General features: G+C 37.3%; 1 protein-coding gene across 1 annotated transcript; it reads left to right on the forward strand.

Moving 5' to 3' along the window:
* Nucleotides 1-746: 746 nt before the first annotated feature.
* On the forward strand, nt 747-2,583 carry LOC103974413 (uncharacterized). Its single transcript, XM_009389236.3, has 2 exons — nt 747-851; nt 1,122-2,583. Exon 2 carries the CDS (start codon nt 1,293-1,295, stop codon nt 2,127-2,129), a length of 837 nt encoding a protein of 278 aa, XP_009387511.2. The 5' UTR covers nt 747-851; nt 1,122-1,292; the 3' UTR covers nt 2,130-2,583.
* Nucleotides 2,584-13,379: the final 10,796 nt, after the last annotated feature.

Consider the following 13,379-nt stretch of genomic DNA (forward strand, 5'->3'; position numbering starts at 1 on the left):
TGTTTAATATTTTTTAAAAATAAAAATAATTACATATTATTTTTAAAAATATAAATAAATATTATAATTTATTTTTTATAATATAGTGGAAGAGAATGATAGAACCAGAGTTTATTTATATGTTGATAGAATGACAGAATGAAGTTTTATTCTCTTTCATCTTATAATAGAAAGACACAAATATGTATCCAAATTTTAATTTTTTTTTATAATAATGTAATCCTCTATTGTTTAAATGATCTCCGATTATAATTTTTTTATTTGATTGATCGGTACGATTCTAATATAAACCAATGACGATATTTATTATGATAGAAATTAAGATGAGTTCTTTCTTTCTAACCTCTTTTTTTATGTTTCTTAATTCCATTTTTCATTTTGTATTAATCTATTTTGTAATTATGTCTTGAATGTTATATTTACGGTTTTTATCCAATAATAATTGATTGGGCACGATATATATGCATACATAATAAAGATATAATATGTATATTATGTATATATATATACATATATATGTATATATTATGTATATATGTATATACACATATATACATATACATATGTATATATGTATATACACATATATACATATACATATATATATATATATATATATATATATATATATATATATATGTATATACACACACATATGTATATATGTATATACACACATATATATATATATATATATATATATATATATATATATATATAATATATATATATATATATTCCTGCAACTCTCCTCTGTTGTGTGACGTGTTTTGGGGGAAAAGATTCCATCTTTGGCTGAAGCCCTCCATCGAATTCTCTCGTCGAGAGAAAGCCCTAATCGGAGAAACGAGGTAGCGATCTCTACCTTCTCGATCTCGTTAGCTTTTGTGCGGTGCGGCAAGTCTCTAATTTTATCGTATTGAGCACACCCCTCACCTCAAATTGCCATCTTTGCATCTCGGACGATTTTTGATGGCGTTCGATCGATGGTAGTTGAAATTTTCTTGCTGGATTTTATCGTCCTTAGTTGAAACGATGCGCTCGCTTCGGTCGAAGTGTGAATTTGTGTCCTCGATGTTGAGGCTCATTGCTGTTGTTTCTCTTTGTTCTTCTGTTGGTAGATGAATTCATACGGTGGATCTATGCGATTTAACGGGTGGTTTTCCGAGCCCTAAGTTGGCTGTAGAATGATATGCTTGGAACCAATTCGCGATATGGATTGACAAAGATTGAGTTTTTGATCCAAGAAACCTAATTGGATACACGATCGTCGTGGGAAAGGGGGTAATTAGATGGAATTCTTCGATGCTAACACTCATTTGCCTCCTCGGAAGCGCCTGCTCGCTGAACTGAAGAGGGACAGTTCTGATTTTGATTGCCTGCCACCAATTCCTTCTGTTTCTGGGGATTTTGGTGCTCAGCTTCGCGATGTTATTAGCTCTCCGAGTTCAACTCCGGAAGAGGTCATTGAGGTCGCGAAGTCCGTTGCTTTGGCCACTGCCGAAGTTGCAACGGCAGCGAGAAACGCTGCAACCGAGAAAGCAGCCGCAGCTGCAAAGGCCAAAGCTGCTGCCAAGAGTGCACTGCTGTTTCTGGATTTGATTTCGAGGAGCAGGAATCTGAGAAAGGGTTGCTTGAGCAAACACAAAGTGAGGAAGAAACAGATTCCCATAGAGCTCTTGTATAAGACTCACCTTCCTGCGGAGAGCCAAGAAGCAGATGAAGAACTTGCCAGGAAATTGCATCTTGCAATGAATAGTTCACCTAGACTTTCAAATAATAACCGAAAGTGCATTCAAAACTTTGGGAGAGAAGTTCATTGTAATGGCAATGGTGTCTGCAAAGAAAAGTCACCTGTTTTGCACAAGGATAGTGTCAGGATGACTAATAAGTATTTTATAGATAAATCAAAAGAGAAGATCGAGGGTTGTTCCGAAGCTGAGGGGGAGCAAGAAGAATCCGATTACTGCACAGAGGAACAAAAGTGTGGGTCTAGGATTAGAGTGATAACCGAGGGTAGGAAAGTGAGAATTAAGCAAAAGAAGTTGCCTTTGAGTCAATATGGCCTCGGAGATCAAGCAGAGGTAAAAAAAATTGTCGCCCTCTGCAAACCATCAATCTTTCACTAGAATCCAAATTTTGGCTCTGCAGAAACTAAGATGTCTTCAGATCATGCAAATCCTTCTAATGATGGTAGGATGTCAACTAATATTACATTGGCATATAAATACAAGAAGATCAAGGTGTCACAATGCTCTTCTGATAGCAAGATTTTGCCTGCTTCATGTTAAAAAATCCTTCAGCAAGGTGATTTCTACTGTTGAGTAGTAATGTTGGCATTCTCAGAATTTATAGTAGGTAATAAATTTCATATGCAATCTGAAGAGGGTGTCAAACTGACCCTCTGCAGAATGGTTGTATATTATATGGTTTTCTTCTACAAGGTTTGTTTTTGTTTCCATGTTTAGTCGTGGCTTGCTTTGGTTTGTTTTAATGTGTCACCTGATGTAATTGTTACGTCTACATCTTTGTGTTACTTGTATTAATAAATCAGTAATAAGTATTTCATAGTTACGATGGACACCATACTGATTCTCATTTCATTTATGGACCATGTTACATTAGAGACAGTGGAATTTAGTTAGATGCAACATGAATGTATATACATGCGCTTCCGACGTAGCACACTGCCTTGTTTGATTGAGCATGGAGCATGTAGGAAGCAACAAGGAGCTGGAATAGGGAAAGTATAAGTTAATTACATCATTTGGTGTGCTTCTTGTTGCTCACTTAAAAGCAGGTGAAGGTGTATTGATGCAACCGCACTTGGTTAAACTAAGAGTTGAGTGAGTTGGTCTAGTGAAACCAAAATAGCTAAAAAGTGAGATATAAATAAATGCTTATTGTAGAATAATTTCATCTTAGCAACTGCTCCCACTAAACCATATTCTGTAACCTAAGCCTCCAGGGTGCACTCCTGAATCAACTATGAACAAGAGATTGCTCCATTAAGCTGGGAGTTTCTGGTAGGTCACATTGTTGACCAGGAAACTTGCACACCTGGTCTTTTGCAGCTATCATGATTAATGTGAAGTGCTATTTGTGCTAGAAGAGTGTGTGTGCAGAATGATGAAAGAGGGCAACATATTCAGATAGATCAATGTGAGCAACATTGGTTGGCAGACCTTATTGATTTGGCATGTGAAATGTGATTTATTGAGAATTACTGCAGTTTCATGCGTATCGCAACACATCTGGTTTCAAGTTAGTCATGGGACGCAACATTGTTCACAAGCGAAACGCCTAAAATCTAGGTGTATGCTTATCATTTGGGGTTGGTGGAAGAAAGCAATTGGGATGTGGACTAGGTGGTTCACTGACATCACCAGAAAATAGATTATTGCTTGGATTCTGGTCATGCACTAGTGCTAGTGGATGGGATCAAGAAAGCATCCATCATGCAGATAAGGTGGAAAGTGTTTTGAAGGCATGTTAGGCCAAACTGTAGTCACCAATAAATATGATGTACATATTTCATGGCTATGTTTACATTGTAGTTGTAGCTAACTGGTTTTCAGGAACAGTTGTATTTACAAGTGAGTTTACAAATTCTGAGCTTCGGCCATGAGATGAGATATTGCAGAGTGATGAGGCACATGGAACGGAGTAATGCAGTTAAAAGGGTTATATATATTTGTGATCAAATGCCGATCTTTTTTTTTTGGGTGTTTTTGAATGTTTTCTCAGACAAATTGTATGAGTTGTCAGTCCCATTTTATCGTTGGTAGTATTTTTTTATTTTCTATTGTGTAAAACAAGTAAGAATTGTAGACAGAATGATGTCATATGCAGGGAAAATGATTGAAATAGTCTTGTTTACATATGCCACGAGTTGATTTTCTAGCTAATGACCTTGTGGTGCGAAACATAAGCAGCTAGTGATGGATCATTAAGTCGGATAAGACTGGTTACATGTCTTGCTACAAGAGTTGCATGGGCACATGTACAGTATATAGTAGATTATCTTGAATTCTTTGTTATACGATTGTTTAGGATTTACACAGTTGATCTTTGTATTTTGCAATGCATATAAAGTGTTTGCTTAAATATCTATTTGTGCAATCTTGAATGCTTGCTTCTGGTAAATCATATTTTCTTTGTGAATCCTTGTAGGACTGAATTGACGCTTTGGAGACGAATATTGTAAAGATATCGCACGATTTAAGTAAAGCTAGTTAAAGGTAAACACTTGAAATGTAATGTGGAAAGCCTTTTAAATAATAAATGTTGTAGCATGAATGTAATTGAGTCAACGTTAGAGTGATTTATTGAGCGTTTGACATTTCTTGACAATGGCTGCATGATAACTTCAAGAGTTGGGGCAGGGTGATATATTGAGCCAACTTCGATATGTTCCAAGGAGAAGGAAGTCGGCCTAACTGAGACAGAGGATGAGACCGGGGACGGTGGTGGGGGATAAGATTGACACCAGATCTGAATCCCCTCAAATGAAACGGAGAGGAAGGAAGACATCTTAGATATTCAAATGTGGGGGATTTCGGAGTCCATCGAAATTAAAGATTGATCTGTGAAAGATTGAAATGAAAGATATTCAAATGTGGGTGACTTATGCATAGATATTCAAGGTTCAAATGGTTTGAATGCAATAGAGAAATGAAAGGAAAGAGGTCCTTCGTTTACTCAAGACGGTTCATTTGTGTAAACGATGTGACGTGACATGGGATTGCCCAAAAAAAAATCGATCACCTTGAACCCCTAATAGTTTGTTTGATAGCTAACATGGAGCTCTACCATTAGGCTACATAGGCAATCTATTAGGTAATCATTGCTGGATGTTAGGGATCGGATTAAATTGAATCAAACGCTATAGTCGAAATAGTAGTAGCCTTGAAGGAGGTTGATGCAACGATGATGGCTTGCATGAGCAGATTTGATCTCCGGTATGGTTTGTTATGCAAACCAAAATTATTTGTATCAAAAGAGGATCAGCCAAGAAGCATCCTACGATGATAATGTGATCGAATCAACCATAAAGCATCGTGCAATGACAATGCTATTGAATCGATCGATGTTATAATATAATCGATCATGAAGCATACCATGAAGCATTCTAAGACGATGATAAAGTCAACAATAAACATTCTAAGATAATAATGTAATCAAACCGAATATAAAGCATCTTATAATAGTGACATGATAGAACAAAACATCTTATGATGATGACACGAATGAATCAACCATGAAGCGTTCTATGATGATAATGTTGAATTTCAGATTTTGATGATGAAATCAATTGATAAATGTTTATGATTTAATCTGCGTTTTGAGTGATGCAGGATGCTTCGATCAGGGAGAGACAATTAAAGCAGGAAGAATCATGTTGGGTCGGAGGAAAACGTGTCAGAAGATTGAACGTCGGGCCAGACGATCGGTCGATGTATCGACAAAAGGCTTTGGGCCATGGATTCGGGCATCGGGCCAAGAAGAGCGGATATTACGTCAAAAATATCGAAGTTGTGGAGGTCAACTGGCTGATTGGGCAATAGGCCGCAAAAGAGGACGATGCGCCGAAGAATCGAACGAAGCATCGATGGACCAATGACATGCCGAATAACATGATTCATGCTTAGTAATAATTGTCTAGATCGAAGTATATTTTTATATGTGCAGGATTAACTACGATAGCAAGACATAAAGCAAAATGAAGTCCCGGAGTCAAGAACGCGATTTTATTGGGAGTTCGAGAATTCGTCAGAAGTTCGAACGTTCGTTGGAAGTTCTACCGGAACCAACCGAGAAGTCCAGGAGCTTGCCAAAGAAGCTCGTCGGAACTCGCCAAGAAGATCATAGTGAAGTCTAGGAGCTTGCTGGAAGTCCATCGGAACATTACCGAGAGATCGTCGGAAGTTCATCGAAAAGATCATCGGAAGCTCGCCGGAAGAAATCAGACTTATCTTGCTTAGAATATGTCTTAGGAATCGTATTTAGCACATAATTAGAGTTAGGATTAGGAGGTAATCCCATCAACTCTGTTAGGGGCCAATTGGGCTCGAAGTTGGACTGGTTTGGGTCAGATTCAAGGCTCAACCAGAGTGCTGAAACCCTAGCCGGCGGTGGCACCGCTTGGGGAACAGCACCCCAGGATTCCTGGGTGGTGGTACCGCTAGTAGCAATATTGCCAGCGGTGGTACCGTCCAGTACCAGATCTTACGGCGGTAGTACCGCCCAGGAACGACGATGGTACCGCTAGTACCTAGGAAACCTGGGATGAGATCTTTTTAGGCTCCAAGTTTGAATCAACTTGAAGCCTATAAATACCTTTTTCATCCCTGGTTAACATATACAAGCACAGAGAATTTAAAAAGGGAAAAACGCTATAGAAATCTCTTGTGAGTATCCTCCTATAGTCTAAGTGTGAGAATCCTCCTATAGTCTTATGAGAATCCTCCTATAGTCTAAGTGTTTGAGAGAGGAGTGAGTGCTTGTAAGGGTTGTCTCCTAAACTCGGTAAAAGGAGAAGAGGGGTGTAAGAAGGAGGTTGATCTTCGCATATTAAAGGAAGATCGATAGTGGATGCCGGTGGCCTCGACGGAAGAGGAATCGGCGGAGTGGATGTAGGTCATGACGACCGAACCATTATAAAATTGGCGTGTTCTCTGGTTTGCATTTATTTCCTGCAATTTACATTAACTGCAAATTGCCTTCAATACTCTCTTACTTCGCTTTCAAAGTTAAGCATTTCCAAGTTCGGTTTTATTGTACGAAAGGATTTTTTGAAATCGACGTTTTTATCCGCTGCACTAATTCACCCCCCCCTCTTAGTGCTGATCCCTGTTCCTAACAATTGGTATCAGAGCCTTGTTTTCTCATTTGGTTTAACATCCAAAGAGAAATGACTCTTTTCGGCTTTCAAGAGGGTTACTCTCTCATTCGTCCTCCATTTTTCAATGGGACGAACTACACTTATTGGAAAACTCGAATTAGAGTTTTCTTGCTTTCATTGAATCTTGATTTATGGCACATAGTCGAATTTGATTTTCAAAAGTCTTCTCTTCTAATGAACCATTGGAATGATTTGGAGAAGAAGACTTTTTCTCTAAATGCAAAGGCTATGAATGCCGTGTTTTGCACCTTAGATAAAACTGAGTTTAATCGGGTTTCTATGTGCGAAACGGATTTCGACATTTGACACATTCTTGAAACCACACACGAAGGCACTAATAGAGTAAAAGTTTCGAAGATTAATCTTTTGATGCATGATTTCGAATTGTTTCATATGAAACCAAGCGAAACCATTGGAGACATGTACACCTGTTTTACGGATGTCGTCAATAGTTTAAAATCACTTGGTAAAAGTTTTTCGGATTTTGAACTTGTAAACAAAATTTTACGTTCTCTTGCTAAAGATTGGGATTCAAAAGTAACTGCCATACAATAGGCTAAAAACTTAAACAATCTTCCACTCGAAGAACTAATTGAGTCTTTAATGACCTATGAAATGAATAATATGGTAAAAAAAGAACTCAAGAACCACCTTCCAAAGAACAGGAAGGATTTCAGACTAAGAACAATTGAAGACCACTCAAGAATAAGCTCAAGTAATGGTGAACTTGAACTCGTCACTATGAAATTTAAAAAGTTCATTAAACAAAAATTAAAGAATAAAAAGAATGGAACTACTTGCTATGAACGCAAGAAGAAGTTGCCAAAAGACGAATCGAGCTCATCCGAAGATGAGGAGAAAATCAACAAAGACGATATGACAAACTACGCCTTAACGACTTTTGACGACGAGGTAAACGAAACTCTCTTAATTTATTTCAAAATTACATGATGTTTTTAATGAGTTATTTTTAATTTTGTTTAATTATTTTTCTTAAAAATTACATGTTTAATAACATAATGAAAATGCTAAAAAATTAGGATCATGCTTATCATTCTAGTAATTTTGAAAATGATCATGAAAATTGCATGTCTTATGATAAATGAACAAAATGTTAGAATTAAATCTAGTGATTAATTTCTTGTATGGTATAAACAATTATGTGTATTGTGATGATTTTGTATTGCTTTTCGAGTTTTGTTGGATGACTTTAATATGAAATTGTGCATACTTTGAAAACTTGAAACCATGTTTTGATGTCATGCCCAAAGTAGTGATACATAATGATCATGCTTAATAAATTTATATTTCAAAATTATGCATGATGATTTTAGTGATTTATGGACTATCGAAAGTGGCTTTTTCGATTTTAAAAAAGATGCATATTTTGATTTAGCATAAATGAAAAAAGACATGCATATATAAAATAATGTAAGTATCATGCTTGATGATTTTATATTTAAATTATGCATGATGATTTGAAGTAATGATGATTTTTGGGTAATTTATGGTTCATTGATCTTGATGATTTCTATTATGAGATTTATTCTTTCGATTTTAAACCATGATGTATTGTTTTCATGCGAGAAACTTGAGCATGTTTATATGAAACAAATCACATGAATTAAAACAACTAAAAAGGGAAAAGCATTTTTCTTGAAAATTTTTTTTCCTCTATCTTATCGATTTTTCACTAAGAGATTAATAAAGTTGTTTATGTCATTTTGAATCTCTTGAAAGTAATTTTGATGATTTGATGATTTGAATTTGAATGAGCTTTATCTTGATTTTCTGAAATTTATAACTTGAGATTTCTTATGCATGAATCAAGATATTATATCATTTGATCTCCTAAGAATTCTTTTCGTTATTTATTAAAGAGGAGATTTGTTAAAATGAATCATGGTGTCTCTTGATATTCACAAATTGTCTTCATTATTTATGTATCTTATCACCAAAATTCTCTTGATATTTTTCATGTGATGATATGAAATTATGCATGAAAATACTCGGTATTATTTTGATGCATACAAATAAGAAGTTATAATCATGCATGGTAGGATGTAATTTGACATATTGATACTATCATAATGTGAAATATTTATGGTTTGGAATGATGCATGCAATACTTATGCTTTTTATTATGATAATGTATGTGATGTATTACATACGATATGAATCATGATTGAAATTGCTTTGACTTGAATTCAAAGTTTATCTCAATTATGGCATTTTGAAATAAGAACGAATACTTTACCTTTGTCATGATTTGGAAATCGTTGTAAAAGGAAAAAAAACTATAAAACTGTATTCTTCCCTTCGTTTTGACAATGACAAAGGGGGAGAAATATTGCTAGCTCAAGATTCAAAATTTGGAAACTTGCACATTACAAAAAAAACAAACTTGCTAACTTGCTCATATCAAAAGATAAGCAAGAAGTGCTATCTTGCAAATCTCGAGACACACAAATGCAAACTTGCAAAATTTATAATTTTGCACATCATTAAAATTTATGATGATTTGGTGATTATGCATGTTCTAAAATGTTGTAAGATTCACTAGCTTGCATGATGTAGAACTTGCTATCTTAAACATCACCAAGAAGTGCTATCTTGCCTATCTCAAGAAGCAAAAAAAAAAAGTTAACTTGCACATCTAGCAAAACATATATTTCAAGAAGCAAGAGTTGCTTTCTTGAACATCTCAAAATTGCTAGCTTGCGTGTTTTAAAATGTTGTAAAATTTTTGCTAGCTTGTATGTTGTAAACTTGCTATCTTATTACCTTACATATCTAAAACTTGATAGCTTGCATGATATAACACTTGCTAAATTTTCTAGCTTACAAATTGCATGATAATAAAACTTGATATTATGTTTTTCATGCAATGATTTGAATTTATATCTCAAACATTTGATAGTTGGAACTTCTCCTTTTTGTTGATGACAAAGGGGGAGAAGAATGATCATGTTATGCATGATGATGTGTTGCAAATATTCATGATGAAATTTGCAACGACTTGAATTCAACTTGAATACAAGGTTATATCAATATGACATATTGATAGGGAGAGTTTGTTTAAACTTTGGGAGTTAAGGTTAACTCCGTCATCAATTGGTTGTCATCATCAAAAGGGGGAGATTGTTGAATCTCGAATTTTGATGACGAACCCAATTGATAAGTGTTTATGATTTAATCTGTGTTTTGAGTGACGCAAGATTCTTCGATCAGGGAGAGACAATTAAAGCAGGAAGAATCATGTTGGGTCGGAGGAAAACGTGTCAGAAGATTGGACGTCGGGTCGGAGGATCAGTCGACGTATCGACAGAAGGCTTCGGGCCATGGATTCGGGCATCGAGCCAAGAAGAGCGGATATTGCGCCAAGGATATCGGAGTTGTGGAGGTCAACTGGTCAATTGGGCAATAGGCTACAAGAGAGGACGATGTGCGAAGAATCAGACGAAGCGTCAATGGACCAATGACATGCCAGACAACATGATTCATGCTTAATAATAATTATCTAGATCGAAGTGTATTTTTATATGTGTAGGATTAACTACGATAGCAAGACATAAAGCAAAATGAAGTCCCGAAGTCAAGAACGCGATTTCGTTGGAGTTTGAGAGTTCGTCGGAAGTCGGACGTTCGTCGGAAGTTCTGCCGGAACCAACTAAGAAGTCTAGGAGCTTGCCAAAGAAGCTCATCGGAACTTGCCAAGAAGATCATTGTGAAGTCCAGGAGCTTACCGGAAATTCGCCAGAACATTGTCGAGAATCGTCAGAAGTTCACCGGAGAGATCGTTGGAAGCTCACCGGAAGAAATCAGACTTATCTTGCTTAGAATATGTCTTAGGAATCGTAGTTAGCACATAATTAGAGTTAGGATTGGGAGGTAATCCCATCAATTCTGTTAGGGGCCAACTGGGCCCAAGTTGGACTGGTTTTAGTCGGATTTAAGGCCCAATCAAGGTGCTGAAACCCTAGCCAACGGTGGCATCGCCTGGGGAACGACACCCCAGGATTCTGGGGCGGTGGTACTGCCGGCAGCAATGCTGCCAACGATGGTACCACCCCTGTTTGGCGGTGGTACCACCCAGTACCAGAACCTACGACGGTAGTACCGTCCAAGAATGGCGGTGGTACCACCAGTACCTAGAAAACCTGGGATGAGACCTTTTTAGGCTCCAAGTTTGAATCAACTTAAAGCCTATAAATACCCCTCTCATCCCTGGTTAACATATACGACACAGAGAATTTAAAAAGGGAAAAACGCTGTAGAAATCTCTTGTGAGAATCCTCCTCTAGTCTAAGTGTTAGAATAGTTTGAGAAAGAAATGAGTGCTTGTAAGGGTTGTCTCCTAAACCCGGTAAAAGGAGAAGAGGGGTGTAAGAAGGAGGTTGATCTTCGCCTATTAAAGGAAGATCGATAGTGGATGCCGGTGGCCTCGATGGAAGAGGAATCAGCGGAGTGGATGTAGGTCACGATGACCGAACCACTATAAAATTAGCATGTTCTCTGGTTTGCATTTACTTCCTGCAATTTACATTAATTGCAAACTGCCTTCAATACGCTCTTACTTCGCTTTCAAAGTTAAGCATTTCCGAGTTTGGTTTTATCGTACGAAAGGATTTTCCGAAATGACGTTTTTATCCGCTGTACTAATTCACCCCCTCCTCTTAGTACCGATCCCTATTCCTAATAGATAACATAATCAAGTTGGCCATAAAGCAATTCTTGATAACAATGTGACCGAATCGCTTGAAGAGGCATCTCTCAATGATGACGTGGTCCAATCAACCATGAAGCATCTTTAGAAGATGACGTGATCAAATTGACCATTAAGCAACTCGTAATAACGATTTCATTGAATCGACCATCAAGTGTCCCATGATGATTGTTCGGTTGAAATAGCGAAGAAGCATCCTACGATGACGATGTGATCGAACCGGCCATAAAGCATCATGTGACGATAACTTATGATTGAATTGGCCATGAGATATCTCTTGATGATGACATGATCTAATAGACCATGAAGCATCCTATGATGATGATAGTCAAATCACTTATATAGCATCCTGCAATGGTGATGCGATAGAATCAACCATGAAGAATCTTACAACGATGACATGATCGAATCAACCATGAAGTGTCCCATGACAATAATACAATCAAATTGGTCATGAAGCATCTTACGATGATGATGCAATTAAATCAACCATTAAACATCCTACAATGATGACATGATCGAATCAGGCCTAAAAATGTCCTCGAATAACAATGCAATAAAATCGATCATGAAGTATCTTGTGACAATTACGTAATAGGATTCGACAAGGAAACAACTTGCAAGGTCATAACTAGCTTAAACATGGAAGCTCATCCATTAAGAGTCCGACATCGTTGATAGCATACGGAGATATGACCCTCATATGGTTGACACGTCAACTCTACCTAGCCAACACTCTATTCCTGCTTAACTAACACATAAAGGTGGACCTAGCCTTATAAGGCTAATAACATGGTGCCAGCAAGGATGTCAACTCAGCCCCATGAGGTCAGCCACATCCATTGAAGAGGAAGAGGTAGAGGAGGAAGACATCTCAGATGTTCAAATGTGGGGGTCTAGTACTGGTAAATCATGGGTCAACATCTCATATGCAGTGGAAAACAAAAACAAAACTAGAATTCCCAAAGTGAAGTACTTGGCCGTTGTGCGACGATTGGTGCACGAGAAAATCACAAAATCGAAAAACCGCACATATTGTGTTAGTAATGTTACTTGGGGAGATTGTATATCTGCGAAATTTTCAGATCCAATGGAGTGGATGAAGGAGAACTCATGAACTCCTCTTTAGCAGTGATCCACACAACGGACGTAGCGACGATGCTTCTCAGATCGCTACGGGATCTCCCTCTCCACGTGCACCGCAAGATTACCGAAGCCAAGGAGGAGGCTGAGGAGAATAGGAGGGGCGACCACTAGTAGTTCTAGCTTATGAACCAGGCGGTTCCTCATATTTATAGAGATGCAATTAGCTTAACCCTTAATGGATCCTATCCTCTTTGAATCTCTATCCAATTATCCAATTGGATCTCATCCAATTATCCAATTTGATCTTATCCACTTATCCAATTGGATCTCTATCAAATTATCCAATTGGATCTTATCCACAGGATCCAAACTAGAGCTTCACGGATATCTCATATCCACACCTTTAGTCGTCATAACATCCACCATTTGTGTGTGACCCTCTAGGCCCGATACTGAGCTGGCCGTGAGTTGATCCTATCAGAACTCCTTTTAACTCAGAACTCTTTTTGATATAGTGAATTATTATCTCTATTATAATTCACTCGACTTATCAACTATGAACGTATTAGGCCACTACGCCATAGTCCCTAGACGATACAGGGGATCTAATCCATCAGACCTGTCTGTCCATAATTACCATGTGTCTATAGTCCCTCATCCATC

This window comes from Musa acuminata, chromosome BXJ1-4 (genome assembly GCF_036884655.1).
Source record: "Musa acuminata AAA Group cultivar baxijiao chromosome BXJ1-4, Cavendish_Baxijiao_AAA, whole genome shotgun sequence".
Classification (NCBI taxonomy): domain Eukaryota; kingdom Viridiplantae; phylum Streptophyta; class Magnoliopsida; order Zingiberales; family Musaceae; genus Musa; species Musa acuminata.